The sequence below is a fragment of the Apodemus sylvaticus genome, chromosome 10 (assembly GCF_947179515.1).
Source record: "Apodemus sylvaticus chromosome 10, mApoSyl1.1, whole genome shotgun sequence".
NCBI lineage: Eukaryota > Metazoa > Chordata > Mammalia > Rodentia > Muridae > Apodemus > Apodemus sylvaticus.
In genome coordinates, this window is record NC_067481.1 from 21,210,517 (window position 1) to 21,231,498 (window position 20,982).

At 44.2% G+C, this 20,982-nt stretch overlaps 1 protein-coding gene across 1 annotated transcript in view; it reads right to left on the reverse strand.

Moving 5' to 3' along the window:
- The window catches only part of Dhx8 (DEAH-box helicase 8), a 36,884-nt gene that overhangs the window by 3,922 nt on the left and 11,980 nt on the right, over window positions 1–20,982 (reverse strand). The window contains exons 10-19 of the mRNA XM_052194922.1: window positions 19,664–19,761; window positions 17,730–17,877; window positions 12,927–13,108; window positions 11,877–12,071; window positions 10,504–10,689; window positions 10,205–10,415; window positions 9,496–9,677; window positions 8,000–8,140; window positions 5,133–5,288; window positions 959–1,096 (exon numbers count right to left, since the gene is read on the reverse strand). Coding sequence (XP_052050882.1) covers window positions 959–1,096; window positions 5,133–5,288; window positions 8,000–8,140; window positions 9,496–9,677; window positions 10,205–10,415; window positions 10,504–10,689; window positions 11,877–12,071; window positions 12,927–13,108; window positions 17,730–17,877; window positions 19,664–19,761 — 1,637 coding nt within the window. The remainder of the gene's footprint in view (window positions 1–958; window positions 1,097–5,132; window positions 5,289–7,999; window positions 8,141–9,495; window positions 9,678–10,204; window positions 10,416–10,503; window positions 10,690–11,876; window positions 12,072–12,926; window positions 13,109–17,729; window positions 17,878–19,663; window positions 19,762–20,982) is intronic.

Sequence of the window (20,982 nt, forward strand, 5' to 3'; positions counted from 1 at the left end):
AAGAGAGACTCAATTCCACAAACTTGGCACCCATGACCACACCCAGCACTCACACACTAATAACAACAAAAACAATAACAACAACAATAATAATAATGGGGCTGGTAGCTGGGCGGTGGAGGCGCACGCCTGTAATCCCAGCACTCTGGGAAGCAGAGGCAGGTGGATTTCTGAGTTTGAGGTCAGCCTGGTCTACAGAGTGAGTTCCAGGACAGTCAGGGCTATACAGAGAAACCCTGTCTTGAAAAAACCAAATCGAAAAAACAAAAACAAAATAATAATAATAATCGGGACTAGAGAGATGACTCAGTGGTTAAGAGCACTAGCTGCTCTTCCTGAGCACCTGGCTTCAGTTCCAAGGACCATGTGACAGCTCACAACTGTAACTCCTGTTGCAGGGACCCAATTCCTTCACATTTGCAGTCAAAACATTAATGAACATTAAAAAAAGAGATACTTTACAAAAATAAATTTAAATACACAGGAGTGGTGGCAAATGCCTTTAATTCCAGCACTGGGAGGCAGAGGTAGGCAGATCTCTAAGAGTTCGAGGCCAGCCTGGTCTACAAAATGATTTCCAGGACAGTCAGGGCTACACAAAGAAACCCTGTCTTGAAAAAAACAAAACAAATAAACAACAAACAAACCTTGAGTAGAAATAAATTCTACCTATTCTTTGAAAAAAAAAATTCAAGGCCAGGGGTGGTGGTGCCAGGGCCAGGTGTGGTGGTGCCTGCCTGCAATCTCAGCACTTGGCAGGCAGAGGCAGGAAGAGCAGGAGTTCATCCATGGCTACATAAACAGTTTGAGGCCAGCCTGGGCTCACACTCTCCTTCCCCCCTCCGCCGCCCTTCTAAAGAGCATTTACTCCTACTCAAAGCTCCCAAGGCCTCAACACAAGGTGGACGACAGCCCAGGGAGTCCTCCCGAAGCACCACAAGTTCCCTCTGCCCCTTACCCTGCGGCCAAGGCGAGTGAGCAGGCCTTCGTCGTCCAGGGCCCCCAGCGTATACAGTTGCTCCATGGCTGTGATCAGAGTTTCCATCGGTGGGGCATCCATGAAGTCAAAGGACAGCAGGTCATTAATGCCCATGGCCTAGAGAACAGAGCAACAGAAAGATGAGCAATCCTCACAGTTAAAACAGGCAGTTGGTCTCGGTTCTTCTCTGCTGTTTCTTCAGTGCAATTAGGAAGCCCAGTCAGAGAGGCAGTAACTTCCAGAGTCTCAGCACATAAAGCTCATACTATTAACAACCATGTGTGTTCTCAGGAAACGTTCTTCCTGTGCCCACTTCCTAAGTGCTGGAATTACAGGTGTGTACCACTGGGCCTAGTTATGCAGTGCTAGAGATGGTACCTAAGGCCTCATGATGGTAAACAAGCATTCTGGCAACTGAGCTAATACCTACCCTCTTCAGGAAACTTAAAAAATATTACTTCTGTGTTGGAGAAATGGCTCAGAGGTTAAGAGCACTGGCTCCTCTTCTAGGGGTCCTGAGTTCAATTCCCAGCACCCACATGATGGCTCATAAGCATCTATAATGAGATCTGGTGCCCTCTTGTGGCCTTCATGCATACATGCAGGTGGAACACTGTATACATAATACATAAATATTTAAAAAAACAATTCCTTCCATGGTGGAGAACAGCTCAGAGGTAAGAGCATTTGTTGTTCTTCCATTTCTGTTTGGGGCCCAGAACCATCTGTCACTCTCTACAGGAAATCCAGTGCCCTGGCCTTCTAAGACACCTGCACTTCTCTGCAAGGATACATGTTCTACATAGTTACAAATCTTTAAACAAAACAAAAAGATTCCTTCCAGCAACTGATGCCCTAGCTTCTGGGGTGTCTGTAGACAGCTACAGTGTACTTATTTATAGTAATAAATAAATCTTTGGGCCTGAACTAGCAGACACTGAGAGAGCAGGGCCGACCGACCAGAGCAAGCAGGGTTGACGGGAGCAAGCAGAGGTCCTGAATTCAATTCCCAAGAACCACATGAAGGCTCACAACCATCTGTGCAGCTACAGTGTACTCATATACATACAATAAATAAACAGATCTTTAAAAAAAAGTTAACCATAGTTACCATATGACCCAACCTGTCTATCTCTAGGTATTTAGTTAAAAAATATCAAGAGGGATCCTTCTCCGCCTTTTGGCTAAGATTAAGAGGGAGCTGGGGAGACAGAGCCTAAGCTCAGTTCCCAGCACCCACAGCAAAAGCTCCTAACAGCCTGTAACTCCAGCTCCAGGGCAGGCATCTGTCTGGCCTCTGTGAGCACCTGAACCGATGCAACATACTCACCCACACATACACACATAGTAAAAAATAAATCTTAAAAAACACATTAAAGAGAGAAAGAGGTAGCTCAGACTGACTGTTCTTCCAGAGGACCTGAGTTTGATTCCCAGCACTGACAGGGCAGCTGATGACCATCCAGTGCCAGGAGATCCAGCGCCTCTTCTGGCTCCTCAGCACCTCATACACATGGTAGAGAGACAGACATACTTGCAGACAAAGCACCCATACACATATAAATAAATAATTTAAAATACATATTCAAAGTAGGAACTCAAATATTTGTACCCTAATGTTCACAGGAGCAGAAGTCACAAGAACCAGAAGGTAGGAACACCCCAAATAATCATCCTCAGATGAACGGAAGGGTATTACCCTAAGTCAGCGATGAAATCCTAGCACACACTGCAGCTTGCCCACACCTCTGCAGCATTGTGCTAAGTGAAGTCAGGAAGGCAAGAAAGAACAAATGTTGTGGAATTCATTTACATATGTTAAACAGATTATGTAAATGCGGGGACACACACACACACACACACACACACACACACACACGCATGCACGCACGCACGCACTCACGCACGCACACACACACATTACCAAAGGCTAGAGAATGGGAAAGGGAAGTTGGCTAAAGAGATACTTCTGAGAACAGATCTGTGCAATAGTTGTACAAAGCTGTGACTGGACCTAATGCTGTGGAGTTAACACTTAAAAGCTTACGCTGGCCAAACACAATGGTATACATCTATAATCCTGGCACTCTGGAAATGGAAGCAGAAGGATCACAAGTTTGTGGCCAGCCTGAGCTATACAGCAAGACTCTGTATCAAAATAATAACAAAAACAACAAAATAAGCCACAATGGCTGTGGTGCAGTCCACACCTATGGCGCCAGTGCTCAAGGCAGAGGTAGGTAGATCTTTGTGAGAGTCTGAAGCTAACCTGGTCTACAAAGGAAAAGCCACCCAGGACTACACACACAAATCCATTTCCAAAAAACAGCAAACAAGAAGGAAGAGGAAGAAGAGGAAGAAGAGGAGGAGGAAAAAAGGACCAAAAAAAGCTGAGCGCCAGTTCTGTGATTTTACATTATGCATATTTTACAATAATTAAAGATAGTACAGCATCTCCGCTCTGTCTCCCGCACATCTGTGGAGTGCTTCACACCACAGTAGGTGGCAGGAACATAAAGACAGTGACAACATGGTTCACAAATACAGCATGATACATGTGTATGGCACAAAACAGGGACTAATATATTCACTAATTTGTTAAAGAAATGTCTGAATGATGCTCTCTGCAAGTCAGTATGAAGGGTGATGTGCTTTCTACTGCTCATAAAGTGTCTGTGACCATAAGCACAGCAGGCATCCAATAACTGCTTATTGTGTGAATAATAACCTGAGAGTTATGTGAGCAATCACTGTACCAAGTACCTTCGCCTGCATCCCTCCACCTGTCTCTCCAGCAACAACAGTTCCCTTTCTGGGACAAGATCACAGAACAGAGAGCAGAGCCGTTATATTTGCCCAAAGTCACATGGCCAAAGCAGAAGTCAGGGACCACAGAGGTCTCCTTGACAGCCCTCCAGGGATCACAGTGGGCTCTTCTCTGAGGCGTTGTTTTAGCCTCTCTTACAAGAAATGAATAATAAATACCAAGAGAGTGCTCTGCACTGGTGAAGCGCCAGCGCAGCAATGGCATCAGGGGACTCGCTCTGAGTTGAGAAATGACGCCTCCTGCCAGGACAGAATGAAGATCCTCTGAAAAGCAAGCCCTGCAGGACAGCTGGGACCTGGATAGACTTCTATTCCCAACCCCATGCCAGGTTCACAACCATCTGTAATCCCATCTCCAGGGAGATTTTGATGCCTCTGAGGCATCTGTACTCACATTCACATGTCCACATGCCACATGCATGTGCACACACATGCACATAATTGAAAATAAGTATAAAAAAAAATTTAAAAACCAGAATTCATCCAACATGGTGCCTTTAATCTCAGCACTTGGAGGTAGTGGTAAGTGGATCTCTGAGTTCAAAGCCAACCTAGTTTATATAACAAGTTCAAGACTTTGTCTGTCTGTCTGTCTGTCTGTCTGTCTGTCTCTCTCTCTCTCTCTCTCTCTCACACACACACACACACACACACACACACACACACTTCAGGGGAAGACTAGATTTGGATCTGAAACCTATCATATTTGGAGTTAAATGTGTTGGTCTGCAGTTTGGCACTGATCTTATTTGTCTAATTTCTTTTTTGAAAATGCCTCATCACTAAAACCGAGCACAACCAACTATCCTGCTGGTTATTACAGTAAGGAACAAATGTGCACTGACAGGAGACTGCAAATTCAGCCTAGACCTGCACAGGGAGCTGTTGCCACAGACACTGCACCTCACTCAAAGGGGCGATTCCGTGAGGCACCCCGAGTAAGAGGCAGCTCATAGAAAGAAGTATCATTGGAAAGACTCAGTGAAACAGTATTTGGCAAAACCAGAACGGGGAACTGGGAAGGGGTGGGAGGGAGGACAGGGGAAGAGAAGGGGGCTTACGGGACTTTCGGGGAGTGGGGGGGGGGGCTAGAAAAGGGGAAATCATTTGAAATGTAAATAAATTATATCAAATAAAAAAAAAAGACAAAAAAAAAAAAAAAAAAAAAAAAGAAAGAAGTATCATGAGAGCAGGTGCTTGCAGCGTCCAGCAGGGACAAGTGCAGCAGGCTCACACAGACGAATCAGCCACTCCATCAAATCAGAGTCTTAACGGGCTGTGGAGCAGATGGCTCCCCATGGTATTCTCAGGAGACAGTGGTTCTCACCTTGAGGGACAGCACTGTGCTGGCCAGGTTGGTTCTCTGGATTTCCGGCACATTGGTGGTCAGCATTTCATCTCGGTAGGCACGCTCCGTGTACAGCCTGTAACACTTCCCCGGGCCGGTTCTCCCAGCTCTGCCAGCTCTCTGCTTTGCTTGAGCCTAGAGGATGAGCATATAAAGTACCGACTGTAAAATATCACTTGGCGGCTCTCTCCAGGAAATCTGTTGGGGAGGGGACTGACAAAAGTTTTCTGTTTGTTTTTTATGAGGCAGAGTAAGGGTTTAACAAAGATATTTTAATCTAGACCTTAAGCATGAGGGTTAGGGAAAGAGAGAGGCTCAGAAGAAAGCCCCGGCAGAGTTCAGGGCAAGCCTCTCAGAGCCAGCCATTCCTTTAGGCCCATTTCCAACACTAGAGAGAGACTCATCAACTCTTAGTACTTCCGGGAAGTTTGTTTCAGAGGCACATACAAGGCAGGCAGAAGGAAGAGACCCAGAGAACAGCATAAACAATAAAACCTCAGCCCCACAGTTATGACCAAAGTGACAAATAAACTAAGCAAAGTGCATCCACCACACCAGGAGCTTTGCGGCCACTTTAAAATCAGGTTGGCAGTATCCAATGGCGATGGGGACAACTTCTCAGGTGAAAAGTACAACTTACAACCAAGCAGCCGTGGTACACAGTTGTGGATCCAGCACTCAGGAGGCAGAGGCTGGCAGATCTCTGAGTTCAAGGCCAGCCCGGTCTACAAAGAGAATTCCAGGACAGCCTGGACTATACAGAGAAACCCTTTCTTGAAAAATAGCAACCAATAGACAGGCGGTGGTGGCGCATACCTGTAATCCCAGCACTCTGGGAGGCAAAGGCAGGCAGATTTCTGAGTTCGAGGCCAGCCTGGTCTACAGAGTAAGTTCCAGGACAGCCAGGGCTATACAGAGAAACCCTGTCTTGAAAAAAACAAATCCCCCCCAAAAAAGAAAAAAAATAGCAACCAAAACTGAAGCAGGAAGGACAAAGAGCTACACCAGCCCAGGCAGCACTTACACTTTTGAGATTGCACTGCACCCACAGATGCTTCTGGAAGTCAGCAAAGGCACAAGCGGCCAATTATCTGGTCATCACAGAAGAGACACACTGTCCTAAGAAGTTGGACAGAGCACATGTGCTATACCCAGGCTTTCTAGACCCAAATCCTACCTATGCCAACTGTACGATAGCAGGCAAGTCCTTTACTCCCTCTGTGCCCTAACCTCCTAGCTGGGAAATGACTGGTGTGAGAATGTCCCAAGTCAGTGCATGTTAAATACCCAGGACAGTGCCTGGTGTTTAGTAAGCACCTTGTAAATGTTAGTCATTATTGAAGTATCAGAATGGAGAGAGCTTTGTGGGTTTTGCAAACTATAAAAGTCAATGTGTGCCTGCTATAAAAGACGAACACAGGTTTTTAAAGGTGTCTAAAACGGAAAAAAAAAAAAGCCCATCCACCAGCACAGCAGTCGACATAGTAGCTCCCATAGAAAGCCCTTGCTAGCATACAGCCTGCAGGCTTCCAGTGCAGGCCACAGCCATACACTTGGCCCAGAAATGCATATCATGTATTTTTTAAACAAAATTGGCTTGTTTTATTTAATCATATTTTGTAGCTCACTTCCTTCAATAATCCAGTTTTACATTTACAACATTAAATATAAATACACACCAGCAGTTAATTCCACACAATACTCTATGGCATGGCATGGTTACACTATACTGGATTAAACTGCTTCCCCTTCTGGCTGATCCAGGACCCATCCTTCTGTGAATAGCTATTTTTGTTCCCTGAGCATGTACTCGATCATATCTAACTCTCTAATATGTTCCTGGAAACAGAACAGTTAGGTTAACGAGATGAACATTAAAATTATAGATATAATATTGTATGTGTGTATGTATGTATACGTTCATGTTCTTGGGGCTGCAGAGAGCTCCCTGGTTAAGAGCACATACTGCTTTTGCAGAGGAGCAGAGTTTCCACATTAGGCAGCTCATGATCTTCTACAACTCCAGCTCTAGAGGATCTGAAGCCTTCTCCTGACCACCGCAGTGCATGCACACACACGAGTGGTAAAAATACTGAACATGTGTAAGGCAAACTTTAAAAAAGCTTTGAATTTATGGAGCAATTTTATTTTAAAATTCCAACCTAAGATTACAAATATAAGGGATGGAGAGATGGCTCAGTGGTTAAGAGCACTCACTGACTGCTCTTCCAGAGGTCCTAAATTCAATTTCCAGCAACCACATGGTGGCTCACAACTGTCAGGAATGGGATCTGATGCCCTCTTCTGGAGTGTCGGGAGAGAGTGACAGTATACTCGTATACATAAAATAAATTAATAAATCTCTTTAAAAAAGGATTATAAATATATAGCTAAATGATAAGAGTGCTAAATTTAGGGTCTAAATTTAATCCTGAAAAACACACATACAGAGTGGCTAGAATACATCATATGAAGCCTTTCTTCATCTCACTAAGTTCACTTTTGAGGGCAAAAGATTAAGTGTGGTACCAAATGCCTATGATACGATCCCATAATGAGACAGAGACAAGAGGATTCCACATTTAAAGCCAGCTTAAGCTACACAGCAAGACCTGCTTCCCCCGCCTCCCTCCGCAAAACCAGGTCTCTCTGCAAAGCCCTAGCCATCTTAAAACTTGCTATGTAGACCAGGCTAGTCTAGAACTTACAGAGATCCTGACAAGGCCCTGTCTTGAAGCAAACAGGAAAGGAAGAAAGGGAGGGAACAAAAGAGGGAAGGGCCATAACGAATGCCAGAAGAGCCTCACCAGATTGCTGAGACAAGCTCATGATAAACACATCCATACCTGAGAAATAGGTGTCACCACAAGCTGGTCGATCCCTGTTTTAGAATTGTAAACTTTCTGCTTCACAAATCCAGGGTCAACCACATAGTAGATGCCATCGATGGTCAGAGATGTTTCTGCAATGTTGGTGGCAATCACCACCTACAGGTGAGAAAGACAGCCAGAGGGAGCTGAGTTTGGACTAGGTCTTACACTTTCCCAAGGAATCTGCTATCTCCCTCTAGACACTTGACATTTAACCCAAGTCCAGGTCCCCAGTGGTCAGAGGGGAAGGTGCCCGCATTTGAAGGGTCCCTTTGGAAGTGGGTGGTGCCTCAGAGCTGTAAAGCAGAAAAGAACCATCACTGCTCAGAGCCAATCTCATTTGGTATAAATAGCTGTGTACCTCATTGTCTAGAGCAGATGATTACTATAATTTTAATTTTCTAGCTCCCTGGGAAAGTACAGATTTCCTGGCATCACATGTAGCACTGCAAAATGAGATTTTTCTTTCTCCCACAGAGACATCTGGACTACGAAATGGGCTGTTCATATATGTGGAACAAGAGGAGGATTGGATCTCTTCTCCTCATCGTAAAATGAACCACGAGGGACAAGACTTTCATGGTTTGTATGTGTGCAGCACTATATGTGATCTAGAAGATTATTACTCTCAGCTTGGCTCTGCCACTGGTTTTCACCCAGAGGTCCAGCTCATAAAACACAACTGCTTAGAAAAATCATTGCTAGGAGGCACCAAAATGTCTCACAGCATACCAGTATCTCACTGGCCCTGAAAGGCATTTACCTGCCTCACAGCCACAAAGGCCCTGCTTAGAAACAAGTCTAACCAACAGACAGAACAGAGGAAGAACTCCCCACCTGCCCCTCCTCCCATGTTTAACTCTTAGAACCACATGCCACCCAGCTATGCAAGTTAGAAGCCTGATCTTTCTCTTACCCTTCACCCCTCTACCTCCTGACACCCACTGGGTATTTTCTCATCTATCTCCACTGCCAAAATATAATCAGAGAAACACGCTTGACAAAACTAGTAAACAAATGTTCACAGCAAAAGTACTCTGCTATGTCCCAAAGTAGAAATAACTTAATATCTATCAAGTAATGAACCGTATACAAAATATAATACATCCAGAATCTAGCGGGATGGCTCAGTGGGTAAACACGTCACCAAGCCTGATGACCTCAATGATGGTAGAAGGAAAGGACTCCTGCCCGTGTCCTCTGACCCACACACATGCACCATGATGTGTACATGTCACCATGTCCAGTTGTAAAATGAAAATTTTAAATTTAAAAATAATAAATTAAGGCAGGGGGATAGCTCAGTTAGTAAAGTACTTGTCTCAAAAGTCTGAAAACCAAGTTTAATATCCAGAACCCACATAAAAATGCTAGGCATGGTGGCATATGCGTGTAATCCCATCGCTGGGGAAGCTGTGACAGTAGAGCCCTGGCTGTGTACCCCACATGACTTCATCTCAGCCCCATGTCACCTTTCTGCTGCCAGGGGGAGCTGGATCAAAGATTCGGGTCTGCATCTCACTCGGAAGGGCGGAGTACACCGGGAGGATGATCAACTCTGGGACATCAGGTCCCAGTGACTTCATTCTTTCGTACAGAATCTCGCAAGCAGTATCGATCTCTTCCTGACCAGTCAAGAAAACCAAGATGTCACCTAGGAAGAGACTGAAATGTCATTCACCGTCTCTGGCCCTGTTGTTTTTTGTGTCAGGGGAGGTACAAGTCTTGTTCATGTCTGCCACTGAGCCACATCTGCAGCTCTTTTCAGATTTTACAAGCTTTGAGACAAGGTCTCACTCAGTTGTCTAGGCATGCCTTGAACGTGAGATCTATCTGCCTCAGTGCCCTGAAGTAAATAGCTGGGATTACAGGCCTGCAACCAGGCTTGGATCTGTTTTTTCTTTCTTTTTTTTTTGAAGGAGAGTTCTATCATGTTGTCCAGGCTGACCTTAAGCTTCCAGCTCAAGCAATCCTCCTACTTTAGGCTCTTGGTAGCTCCAACCACCAAACCACCAAACTCTGTGTGTGTGTGTGTGTGTGTGTGTGTGTGTGTGTGAGAAAGGCAACAGCCAACACAGGAAATACACATGCCTGAGGCTTACAAAGAGAACAAATTTAAAATGTGTTTCACAAGATTAGCAGAAGATATACTCCCTGAAGAAAAGTGTTCACTGCCCTCACCTGGCGGCTCTGTCAGATGGATCTGCATGACCGTGATCAGGCTGGCATCCAAATAGTCTGTTTCGGGCTCCTTTGTGTACAGAATCTCCACTGGATAAGTTCGACCTGGGATTGTGAAGATGGGTGCTTCATAGAAGTACTGAGAAAACTTCACCGCATCCAGTGTGGCTGAGGTGACAATCAGCTTCATGTCTTGTCGTTTTTGAACTGTCTAAAGGGAAATGTAAGATGGCTTACTAAAAAAGACCAGTAAAATAGCACAGCACATTCACATCCTATTCCAGCGTTTACCGAGTTACCTTTTTCAACAATCCAAAGAGCACGTCTGTGTGAATGGTCCTCTCGTGTGCCTCGTCCAACATGATGATGGCATACTGAGTGAGATCGGGGTCAATCAGGCACTCTCTTAGCAGCATACCATCTGTCATGTACTTGATGACTGTTTCTGGGCTGGTGCAGTCCTCAAATCGAATGGTGTAGCCCACCTACAGCAGGGCAGAAGAAGAAAACCTAAGACATAGGGTCTCTTTGGTAAAACCATCAGATTGGCCTGTTGTGACAATTCTGGAATTCTGGTTTCCTTAAAAAAAAAAAAAATACAGAAATAGGGCTGGAGAGATGGCTCAGCGGTTAAGAGCACTTACTGCTCTTCCAGAGGTTCTGAGTTCAAATCCCACAACCACATGGTGGCTCACAACCATCTGTAATGGGATCTGATGCCCTCTTCTGGTGTGTCTGAAGAGAGTAATAGTGGACTCATTAAATAAATAAATCTTTATTTTTTTTATTTTTAATTTTTAATTTTTATTTATTTATTTTTTGGTTTTTCGAGACAGGGTTTCTCTGTATAGTCCTGGCTATCCTGGAACTCACTCTGTAGACCAGGTTGGCATCGAACTCAGAAATCCACCTGCCTCTGCCTCCCGAGTGCTGGGATTTCAGGAGTGCGCCACCGCTGCCCGGCTAAATAACTCTTTAAAAAAAACAGAAATATTCTAATATGTTTTCATTTTAATCCCAGGTGAGGGACATGGGGCTGCTTCAAAATGTCCACAAAAGTTGATTTGCCTCGTACTCTAGCAGGGCCACAGTTTTGCCTGACTTATGTTCTGGGGACCTCTCAGAGGATATATAAATGCGAGGGCCCAGAATGTTGCTGGCTGTTGGTCACGGGGCAGCTTTGTTAAGTAGTCATGCACAAAGAAAAACATCAAGAAGAAAAAAATAGATATCCTAACAGCAAAGATCAAACTTGCCCCAAGGAACTGGAGGCCCCTAATCAGCAGGACATAGTCTAACGATAACATCACCCCCTTACAGACTCCTGATTTTATTGAGGGATCTCGTTCCTTTCCTCTCTATCCATTTTTCTCTCTTATCTAGTGTTACGGGGTTTAAAAGGTAGAAGAAAAAAGATCCCACAAAGAAGCAAAAGTAAGCTACACTGGCCTTCATAGTCCTAGTGAAGAGGAAATTACAGATCACAGTGGTTTCCTCTAGTAAAGTCTGCCCTGCTCTGGACTTAAGCCTGAATTATTTGTTGACAAGGAAAATCTCCCTCCTTTGGGAGACATCTAAGAAGATATAATAATATTCTCATTTTATAGATAAGGTATCTGGGATTGTCTGTTTTTCTTCTGGGCCTCACATAGCAGTTTCTCCAACCACTCACCTCTTGACCAAGGCAGCAGCCGAACTCCTCTGACACTCTCTTGGCCACAGACATAGCTGCCACTCTCCTGGGCTGGGTGCAGCCAATCTTGCCCCGGGAAGTATAGCCTGCCTCTGCCAGGTACTGGGTGATCTGTGTAGTCTTCCCAGACCCTGTCTCTCCAATTACAATTAGGATCTGATTGTCATGCACAGCCTGAAAGAAGCACAGTATTTGTTAAAATTTGGCACAGGAGCTGGAGAGAGGGCTCACTGGGTTCTCACAGAGGACCTGGATTCTAATCCCAGCATCCACATTGCAGCTCAGTAGTACCAGTGCCCTCTTCTGACTTCTGTAGGCCACAGCCATGCACATGCTGCAGACACACACACAGGCAAAAAACACCAGGCAAGTTTGAGGCCTACCTAGGCTACACAGTAGGTTTTATGTTAACCTAGGATATATGAGACTGTCCCAGAAAACTAAAAGGAAGGGTTGGGGAAATGTAGCTCAGTTGGTAGAATGTTTACCAGCTTGATTCCTAATACTATGTGCTGGTACACACCCATAATTCTAAACTAAGGCAGGAATATTAGTAGTTCAAGTTCATGAGATCTATTTCAAAAACATTCTTAAAGGCAGGTGTGGTGCTGGGAAGGCTGAGGTGAGAGGACGCTCATCCTGAGTCTGGGATACAGACTGAGTCCCCGTCAGCTGTGCTGGCTAGAATGAGGCCAGGCCTTAAAAAGACAAAGTAAGGAGCCAGTGAGATGGCTCCACTGCTAAAGATGCTTCAACACAAGCCTGAGTTTAAACCATGTAAAGGTAGGAGACATTCAACCCACAAAATGTCCTCTGACCCAATCACATGCCTGTGGCATGTGCCCTGGCCCCTAAATCACACATGTACATATGTAAAAGCACACACACAAAGATAAATAAATAATAGAAAGTCTGGGGATATAGCTTAGTAGAACAGTGCTTGATCAGATTTGAGTTCCAGCACCCCAATACACATGCCAATTAGAAAACATTCTACACCCCATCCCTCACCCCAAAACAGCCTCCCACCTGCACCAGCTGTTCCTTCAGTTTGTAGATGGGCAGGCTCTCTCTCTGCTCGAGGATTGACATCTGGGTCTTCTTCCCGTAGGAAGCTTTGTTGCCCCCAAAGGCATGCTTCTTCCACTCGGGAATGTCGTTGGGCATCATCCCAATCCCCCTCATGTTGGCAGCGATCTGCCTGCCTTCCGCTGAAAGGAAAATAAACTGAGTTCTGTCTCAGGCTACTGCTACATGCCATTTTTCTCAAGCATAGCTCAGTGGCTTCTAATACACTCCCATATTTCTAAACTACGCAGTGCAGCTGTCACCACGACCTAACTGTACAAGGTCTCCACCCCTCCAAAAGAAACCTCCTTCCCCTTCTGCCTTCCCTGACACCACTAGTCTGCTTTCTCTCTCTCAGGCTGGCACACACTGGACACCTCATACAGTGTGTGGTGCTTTGAGCCTGGTTCCTTCCACCTGCTTTAATGTTTTCAAGGTTATCACTAAAATTTGTGGCCTGAATTAGGAGCAAAAGAATGAGCAAGATAAAGAGAATTTTGGTGGCTCTCTTATATACGAAAATGTTACAAATCTGTTGACAAAAATACCTGTAAAAACATCCTTCAGTCTCAGGAGCAGGAGAGAGCTCAGTGTGCTCCTTTTCCAGAGGACCCCAGCACCCAAGATGGGTGGGTCACAATTGCCTGTAACTTTAGCACCAGGGTACCCAGCACCTCTAACTCTGTGGGTAGATACTCATACACAGGCACTTAAATTTAACTTAAAACAATAAAAATAAATCTTTAAATACATATTTATGTAAGTTTGAGCCAGGGCTACATAGTAAAACCTTCTCTCAAAACACCCTCTCTCTCACTTCAATCTACAAAGCAAACAAGTGAGCTGTTAAAGAGGCCACAGGGCCACAGGGAGCCTTTTACTAAAGGCTACAATGGGAAGGGAGCTTGTGGACTGTGTGGTGCGTGGTATGTGTCTATGTGTCTGTGTGTCTGTGTGTGGTATGTATATATGCGTAGTATATATGTGTGTTTGTGTGTATGTAAGCACACTTGAATGCACGTGCACTATCACGGTGGTACAGATACACATGTGCATCAATGTGCGAGAGTATGTATGCGTATATGTAGAGCCTAGAGGTCAACATCAGGTGTCTCAGGTGCCATCACCTGTTGTTTCTCTCTTAAGACAGGGTCTTTATGTAGAGAGACCCTGTCTCAAAAAAAAAAAAAAAAAAAAAAAAAAAAGACAAGAGTCTTTAACTGGTTTGAAACTAGCTCCATGTGGGCTATGCTGGCTGGCTAGCTCGGTCAGGGATTACAAGCACACCCTCCTCATGCCCAGCTTTATTAACATGGGTTCCTGAGCTCAAACTAGGTCTGAGTACTCACAAGGCAAGCATTTTACTTGCTCTGAAAGATTTTCTTTTTATTAAAAAAAATATTCCTCACCCTTTAATGCTAATTCATCTGTTCTATCCATCTAAACTGTCTAGGCTAACATAATGCCCCAGAATTCTCTCTACAACACAGACCCCTCTGTAGTGAGAATTCTGGAATTTTGGGTCCTTTAAAAACACAGAAGTACTATAAGAATGTGTTTTCAGTTTAATCAAGGTGTGGGGATTTGGGGCTGCTTCAAACTGTCAGTGCAGTTGACTATGACTTGCCTAATGCTATAGCAGAGGCACAGTTTTGCCAGCTGCAGATACGTTCTGTGATTGTGATTGTACAATGTTTAGAATTCCGGGAACTTTTCAGAGGGTATATAAATGCTAGGGCCCCAAAAGGGTTGGGTTGGCTTTGTTTTGTTAATAGCTGTACTTGAAAAAAAAATAAGAAGTTAGATTCAAGGATCTCAATCTCAATCTCTCCCCCATGCCCCAACCTTCTTCCTCTCCTATCTAGTGATAGGGATGAAGCAAGAGATAAAGATAAGAAAAGGAAGAACCGGGCTGGAGAGATGGCTCAGTGGGAAAGAGCACCGACTGCTCTTCTGAAGGTCATGAGTTCAAATCCCAGCACCCACATGGTGGCTCACAACCATCTGTAAAGAGATCTGACACCCTCTTCTGGTGTCTGAAGACAGCTACAGTGTACTTACATATAATAAATAAATAAATCTTTTAAAAAAAAAAAAAGAAAAGGAAGAACCCACAAAGTAGCAAAGAGCAGCTACAGCCCTCCTCTGAGCATCCCTGACACCTCAGCTGAGATGTCCTCTGGCTCCGTGCAGCATAGGTTGGGCTCTGCAGTCACACTTCCCCACGCCTGCTCCCCTTACCCCAAAGGTGCCATCCCTCCAGGCTCACAGCAGACCTGGGAGTTACCTTTGGCCACTCCCACTTCCTATACTCAGTATTCCAATATTAAATATATCTAATAATCAATAATCTACACTTCTCAAATATTTTCTCTTTTCTGATAACACCATGTTCAGGCCATCATCCTCAACTATTGCTATCATAAAAGCCTGCTAATCCACCTGAAGCATCTACTCTTGCCCTTCCCAACTCCTCCCAGAGTCCTCTGATGATGCCATACTCATGCTTAGACCACTTTTACATTCCATGGTGTACTTAAGATGAGCCCAGATACCTAATACCATCTACAAAGCCCTGACCTGCCAATCCTGCCTCAATCCTCGACACCCAGCCTAATACACAGACCTACAAGGGTCGTGTCTACTGTAAAGCTGTTAACACAAGCCATTCCTCGCCTGTTGTCACATACTGTCTAAAGCCCTTTGAAAGACTAGGTTCTAACCAGTCATGGCAGCTCACACCTGCAATCCCAGCACACAGGAGGCTGAAGGAGGAGGACTGTTCCAAGTTTAGGATTAGCCTAAACTACACAGTTTAAAGACAGCCATTACTACAAGAGTCCCTGTCTTAAACAAACAAACATACATCAGGGGCTCTAGAGATAGCCAGTGGCTGATGGTATTGAATGTTCTACAGAGAACCCTAATTGGATTCCTAGTATCTATATGGTGGCCCTCAATCTCCTGCAACTCTAGTCTCAGGAGATCCAATGCCCTCTTCTGACCTCCATGAGCACCAGGCACACACAAGGTACACAGAAATAACAGGCACAACACCCATACACATTTAAAAAACAAAAACAAGGTATGGAAATATGCTCAGCCACTAAGAACATGCACAACTCAGGTGGAAGACACAAGTTCAGTTCCTGGCACCCATATTAAGTGGCTTACCACTGCATGGAACTCTAATTCCAGGGTATCTGATGCCCCCTTCTTGCCTCCAAGGGCATTCATATACACATGGTATGCATACATACATTCAAGCATATACACATATACATAAATGACTGTACTTTTTGCTTTTTGTTGTTTTTTTTTTCATGTATATGAGTACACTGTAGCTGTCTTCAGACACACCAGAAGAGGACACTAGATCCCATTACAGATGGTTGTGAGTCACCATGGGGTTGCTGAGAATTAAACTCAGGAACTCTAGAAAAGCAGTCAGTGCTCTTAACCTCAGAGCTCTCCAGCCCCCTTTGGTGTTGTTTCTGAGACTTAGTCTAGCTCAGCCCAGGTTGTCCCAATGTAGCTGAAGTTCACTTTGAACTCTTTTTCTTTTTCTTTTTTTTCCAAGACAGCTTCTCTATGTACCTCTGAATGTCCTGTGACTTGATCTGTAGACCAGGCTGGGCTGAAACCCAGAGATCCCCCGCACCTCTGCCTCCTGAGTGCTGGGATTAAAAATGTGCACCACTATCTTCCAGCTTGGCCTCGAACTCTTAATTCTGCCTCTACCTCCAATGTGCTGGAATCACAGGCTTGGGCAACCCCATCCACCTGAGTGTACCCTTTTTCTCCCCCAGGGCTGGGGATTGATCCTAGAGCTTCATGTAAGCATTCTACCACGGAGACACCTCTCTAGCCCTTACACTATGCTACCTTTAGAATGTCTTAAAAGTTGTTTAGAGAAAAACTCAGCCACAGTAATGATTTATCCAAGGTTACTGAAACACTTATTTTAAACAACTGTTTAAAACTTAAAGCATTGGAGAGATGGCTCAATTAAGACCATCTGTTGTTCTTTCAAAGGAGCTGGTTGCTACTCTTCCAGAAAACCAGAGTTCAGATCCCAGCATCCATGTTGCGCAACTTATAATTGCCTGTAACCGGTCCAGGGGATTCAACACCATACAGAGACATACACCCATACAAACAGACAAAAACAAAACAAAACAAAAAAAAATCTTTAAAATATAGATCTTTGGATTTTTTTTTGTTGTTGTTGTTTGTTTTGTTTTGTTTTGTTTTGAGACAGGGTTTCTCTGTGTATCCCTGCCTGTCCTGGAACTTGCTCTATAGACCAGGCTGGCCTTAAACTCAAGAGATCTACCTGCCTCTGCATCCCAAGTGCTAGAATTAAAGGTATACACCCTCACCAACTCCCAACTAAAAATAATTTTTTAGAAGTAGTAAATTGTAAAAAAGGAATGTAATACAGAAAAGCTATAATATAAAAAGAAAACCAAGGCTAAATTTTCACTTTGTGTCTGTATTATCAACTGTGACATATACATAAAGCCATTTTTGGGTTTTTTTGTTTGTTTGTTTTTTTTGTTTTGTTTTGTTTTGTTTTTCGAGACAGGGTTTCTCTGTGTAGCCCCGGCTGTCCCGGTACTCACTCTGTAGACCAGGCTGGCCTCGAACTCAGAGATTCACCTGCCTCTACCTCCCAAGTGCTGGGATTACAGGCATGCGCCACCACCGCCCAGCATAAAGCCATTATTATTTTTAAAAAAGGTGCACACTCTGGAGCCTTACCATCAGGCAAGGGATCAACCCAGTGTTTGTTGAGTCCCATGGGTATAGAGTCCATCTCCGCTTCCCGCTGGGCCTGCTTCAGCTCCCGCCTTTCCTTGGCCAGGGCACTCTGCATCATGGCTGCTTGGGAGAGTGAGCCATCTGGGTTCTAAAACAACAGAGGAAAAAGCAGCAAGCACTGAGTATCTAGGAAAAGATGGATGGTTAGCCTGGACACAATGCTAGTCACCTTTAATCCCAGTACTTGGGAGATAGAGGCAGGTAGATTTCTGAGTTTGAGGCTAGACAGATCTACAGAGCCAGTGTCAGACTAGCCAGGGCAACATGACTGAGACTCTGTCTAAAAAATACAGAAAAGGTAGATGGTTGAACTACTGTCATCTAAAGCATAAGAAGGTATAAAGTTCACATCCATGTCTCATGCTAGCTACATGAAATCAATGGATCATCTGTAACACATACAATAAAATTAAAAATGAATGAACTTTTAGCTTGAAGAAGCATCCCTTAGAGTGAGGGATGATGCTACCTTTAGATGCATAAAGGACAGAAGAGACTGGAGCAAGATGTGTGCAGACTGTGATCCTAGAACTCAGGAGGCTGAGGAGGAAGATTACTGTGCATTTGAGGCCATTCTTGGCTGCATAACAAGTACCAAGTTAGCAGGGTTATGCAGCAAAACCTTGACTCAAAAAACAAAGGAAAACCAACAACAATAAAAAAGAGGAATCCTGGGGAGATGTCTCAGTGAGTAAAACTCACTCACAGGATGAGGACCTGAGTTCAGATCCCCAAAGCCTGTACAAAGCCATGCTTTGTATGTATCTATATAATCCCAGTATTTCTACAATGAAATAGGAAGCAGAGACAGAAAATTCCCTGAAGCTCAAGGGCCAGCTGGCCTGGTGCAGTCAATGGTGAACAAGAGACCCTGCCTCAAACAAGGTGGAAGATGAGGCGTCAGCTTGTCATCTAACTTCCATACGTGAACTGTGATGTAGCCACATGCCTGTGCTCACACATATAAATATGTGTACATGCATATGAACAGAGAGAAGGGGTTGGGGAGAAAAAATGGAAAAGAATTCTGTATAACCCTAAGGACTAAAATTCAGGGCAATGTGGGTATTTCAGTTAGAAGAATTAATGATCAGATCCATCATGTGCATCCTAAAAGGTTAGTGAGTTGCCCATCACTAACATCGCAAGCAGCTAGGAGACCACATGAGAACACCGAAAGAGTGGATTACAGCTGCATGTGGTGGCTCACCCCTGCAATCCCAGCACTCAGGAGGCAGAGGCAGGTAATCTTTCAGAGCTCCAGGCCAACATAGTTAAGACCTCACCTAAACAAACAGACAAATAAACCACCATTATATTACATAGGTTTATATTATATTATATTATATTATATTATATTTTATATTATATAGGCTAACTGAACTAGAAGACCCTCAATATAATCTGTTCAACACCAATTTTTTTTTTTTTAGTAATTCTGGTTTACATTTTGAGACAGGGTTTTTCTGTGTATCCCTGGCTGTCCTAGAACTCACTCTGTAGACCAGGCTGGCCTAGAACTCAGAAATCTGCCTACCTCTGCCTCCTGAGTGCCGGAATTAAAGGTGAGCGCCACCACTGCCCAGCCTAGTTTGCACTCTTGCAGTTCTGCCCCTCAGATCACCAAAGACTCAAGCCCTAGGGACCTAAACACAGGTAGAGCAAGCCTTCTGCTTATCTCTGCTTTCTCTCAAAACACAGTAACATATGCACACAAAGTTAAACAGGTGAAAGCAGAGAGCGGAGCCACCCTCCATTTACAAGATGCAGACCTGGTTTCCGTTCAGATGGCCTGACTCCCGCGTATGCTGATGCCATCGCTTTAAGGAAGCAAGTTGGTGGATATTCCCAGGTAAAAAGCCCCACGTTCTCACCTTAACGATCTTGATGGGGCTCATATCCATGCTCTGCTTGGTGTGCCCTCTCAGGAAGGGAGGCTCCTCTTCCACCAGTTCAATCTCAAGATCCTCATCTAAGAGTTCACCAAAAAGAAGTTACCATGAACAAGAAAGAAAAGACTGGTCATTTTCATTAAAAAAATTTCATTTCAGGATGGCAAGATGGCTTAGTAGGCACCTGACTGAGTTCAGTTCCCAGAGCCTACATGGAAGGAGTCAACCAAATACTTCGAGTTGTCCTTTAAAAGCTATGCATGCATACACACAGGCAGACAGCACATTTGACACACATAGTTTCCCAAGACTGGCAGGATGGCTAAGTGTGTCAGTCACTTGATGCTCTGAGTTAGATCCCCGGGACCTACGTAGTACAAGGACAAACCAACTATGGCAAGGTGTTCTCTGTTTTCCATATATGGGCCACAGCACATGTGTATTTTCACACACACAAATATATATACACATATATGTATGTATATGTATGTACACACACACACACACACCACAAAACAAATAAGCAAATGTAATTTTTTTTAAATTAAAAGGAATAGCTTCCAGGTCAAAAAGACATCAGTAGAAGTAAAATTCTACCCAAGGTAGAATTCTCAAGGTAGTCTTCTTTAGGACCCCCCCACCCACTGCTAGGGCATTTATGCTCCAGTCAAAGAATTTATTAAAACTACTTTCAAATCAAGCCAAACCTGTGGAAGAAAACCGTTCTGACATTCTAGATGGTATTACTTGTAATGGTCCTGCCTCACTGAGGCCTTCCAAGTGCTGAGGTGACAACTGTGCACCACCTCATCTAGCTTTTTCAGATGTTGAAAAATAAAAGGTCTGTCATACATGTACTCACAGGCAAACTTAGGAACCTCATAATAATCTTACTCATAAAGACCAAAGTGGGCTGCAGCTTAGTGACAGCACTTGCTAGTATATGCAAGGCCAAGCTCAATCCCTAGCACCAAAGAGAAAGCACATAAAGATTAAGAGCCAGGAATGGCACGTGCCTATAAATACCAACACTTGGAAGGTGGAAGCAGGAGGCAGTAGTTCAACATCATTCTTGGCCACACAGTAAATTATAAACACAAACACACACACACACACACACACACACACACACACACACACACACACACATACACACACACAAACTAGAAAATAAATCTTTTAAACAAATATTTAAAAAATGGTACTGAATCTAAAAAAACGGAAAGGGAGTCCCACAGGTAACTCTGTGGTAACCGATCTGTGTAAATACGTGCTTCTATCCAGCAATGAGGAGTGTGCCA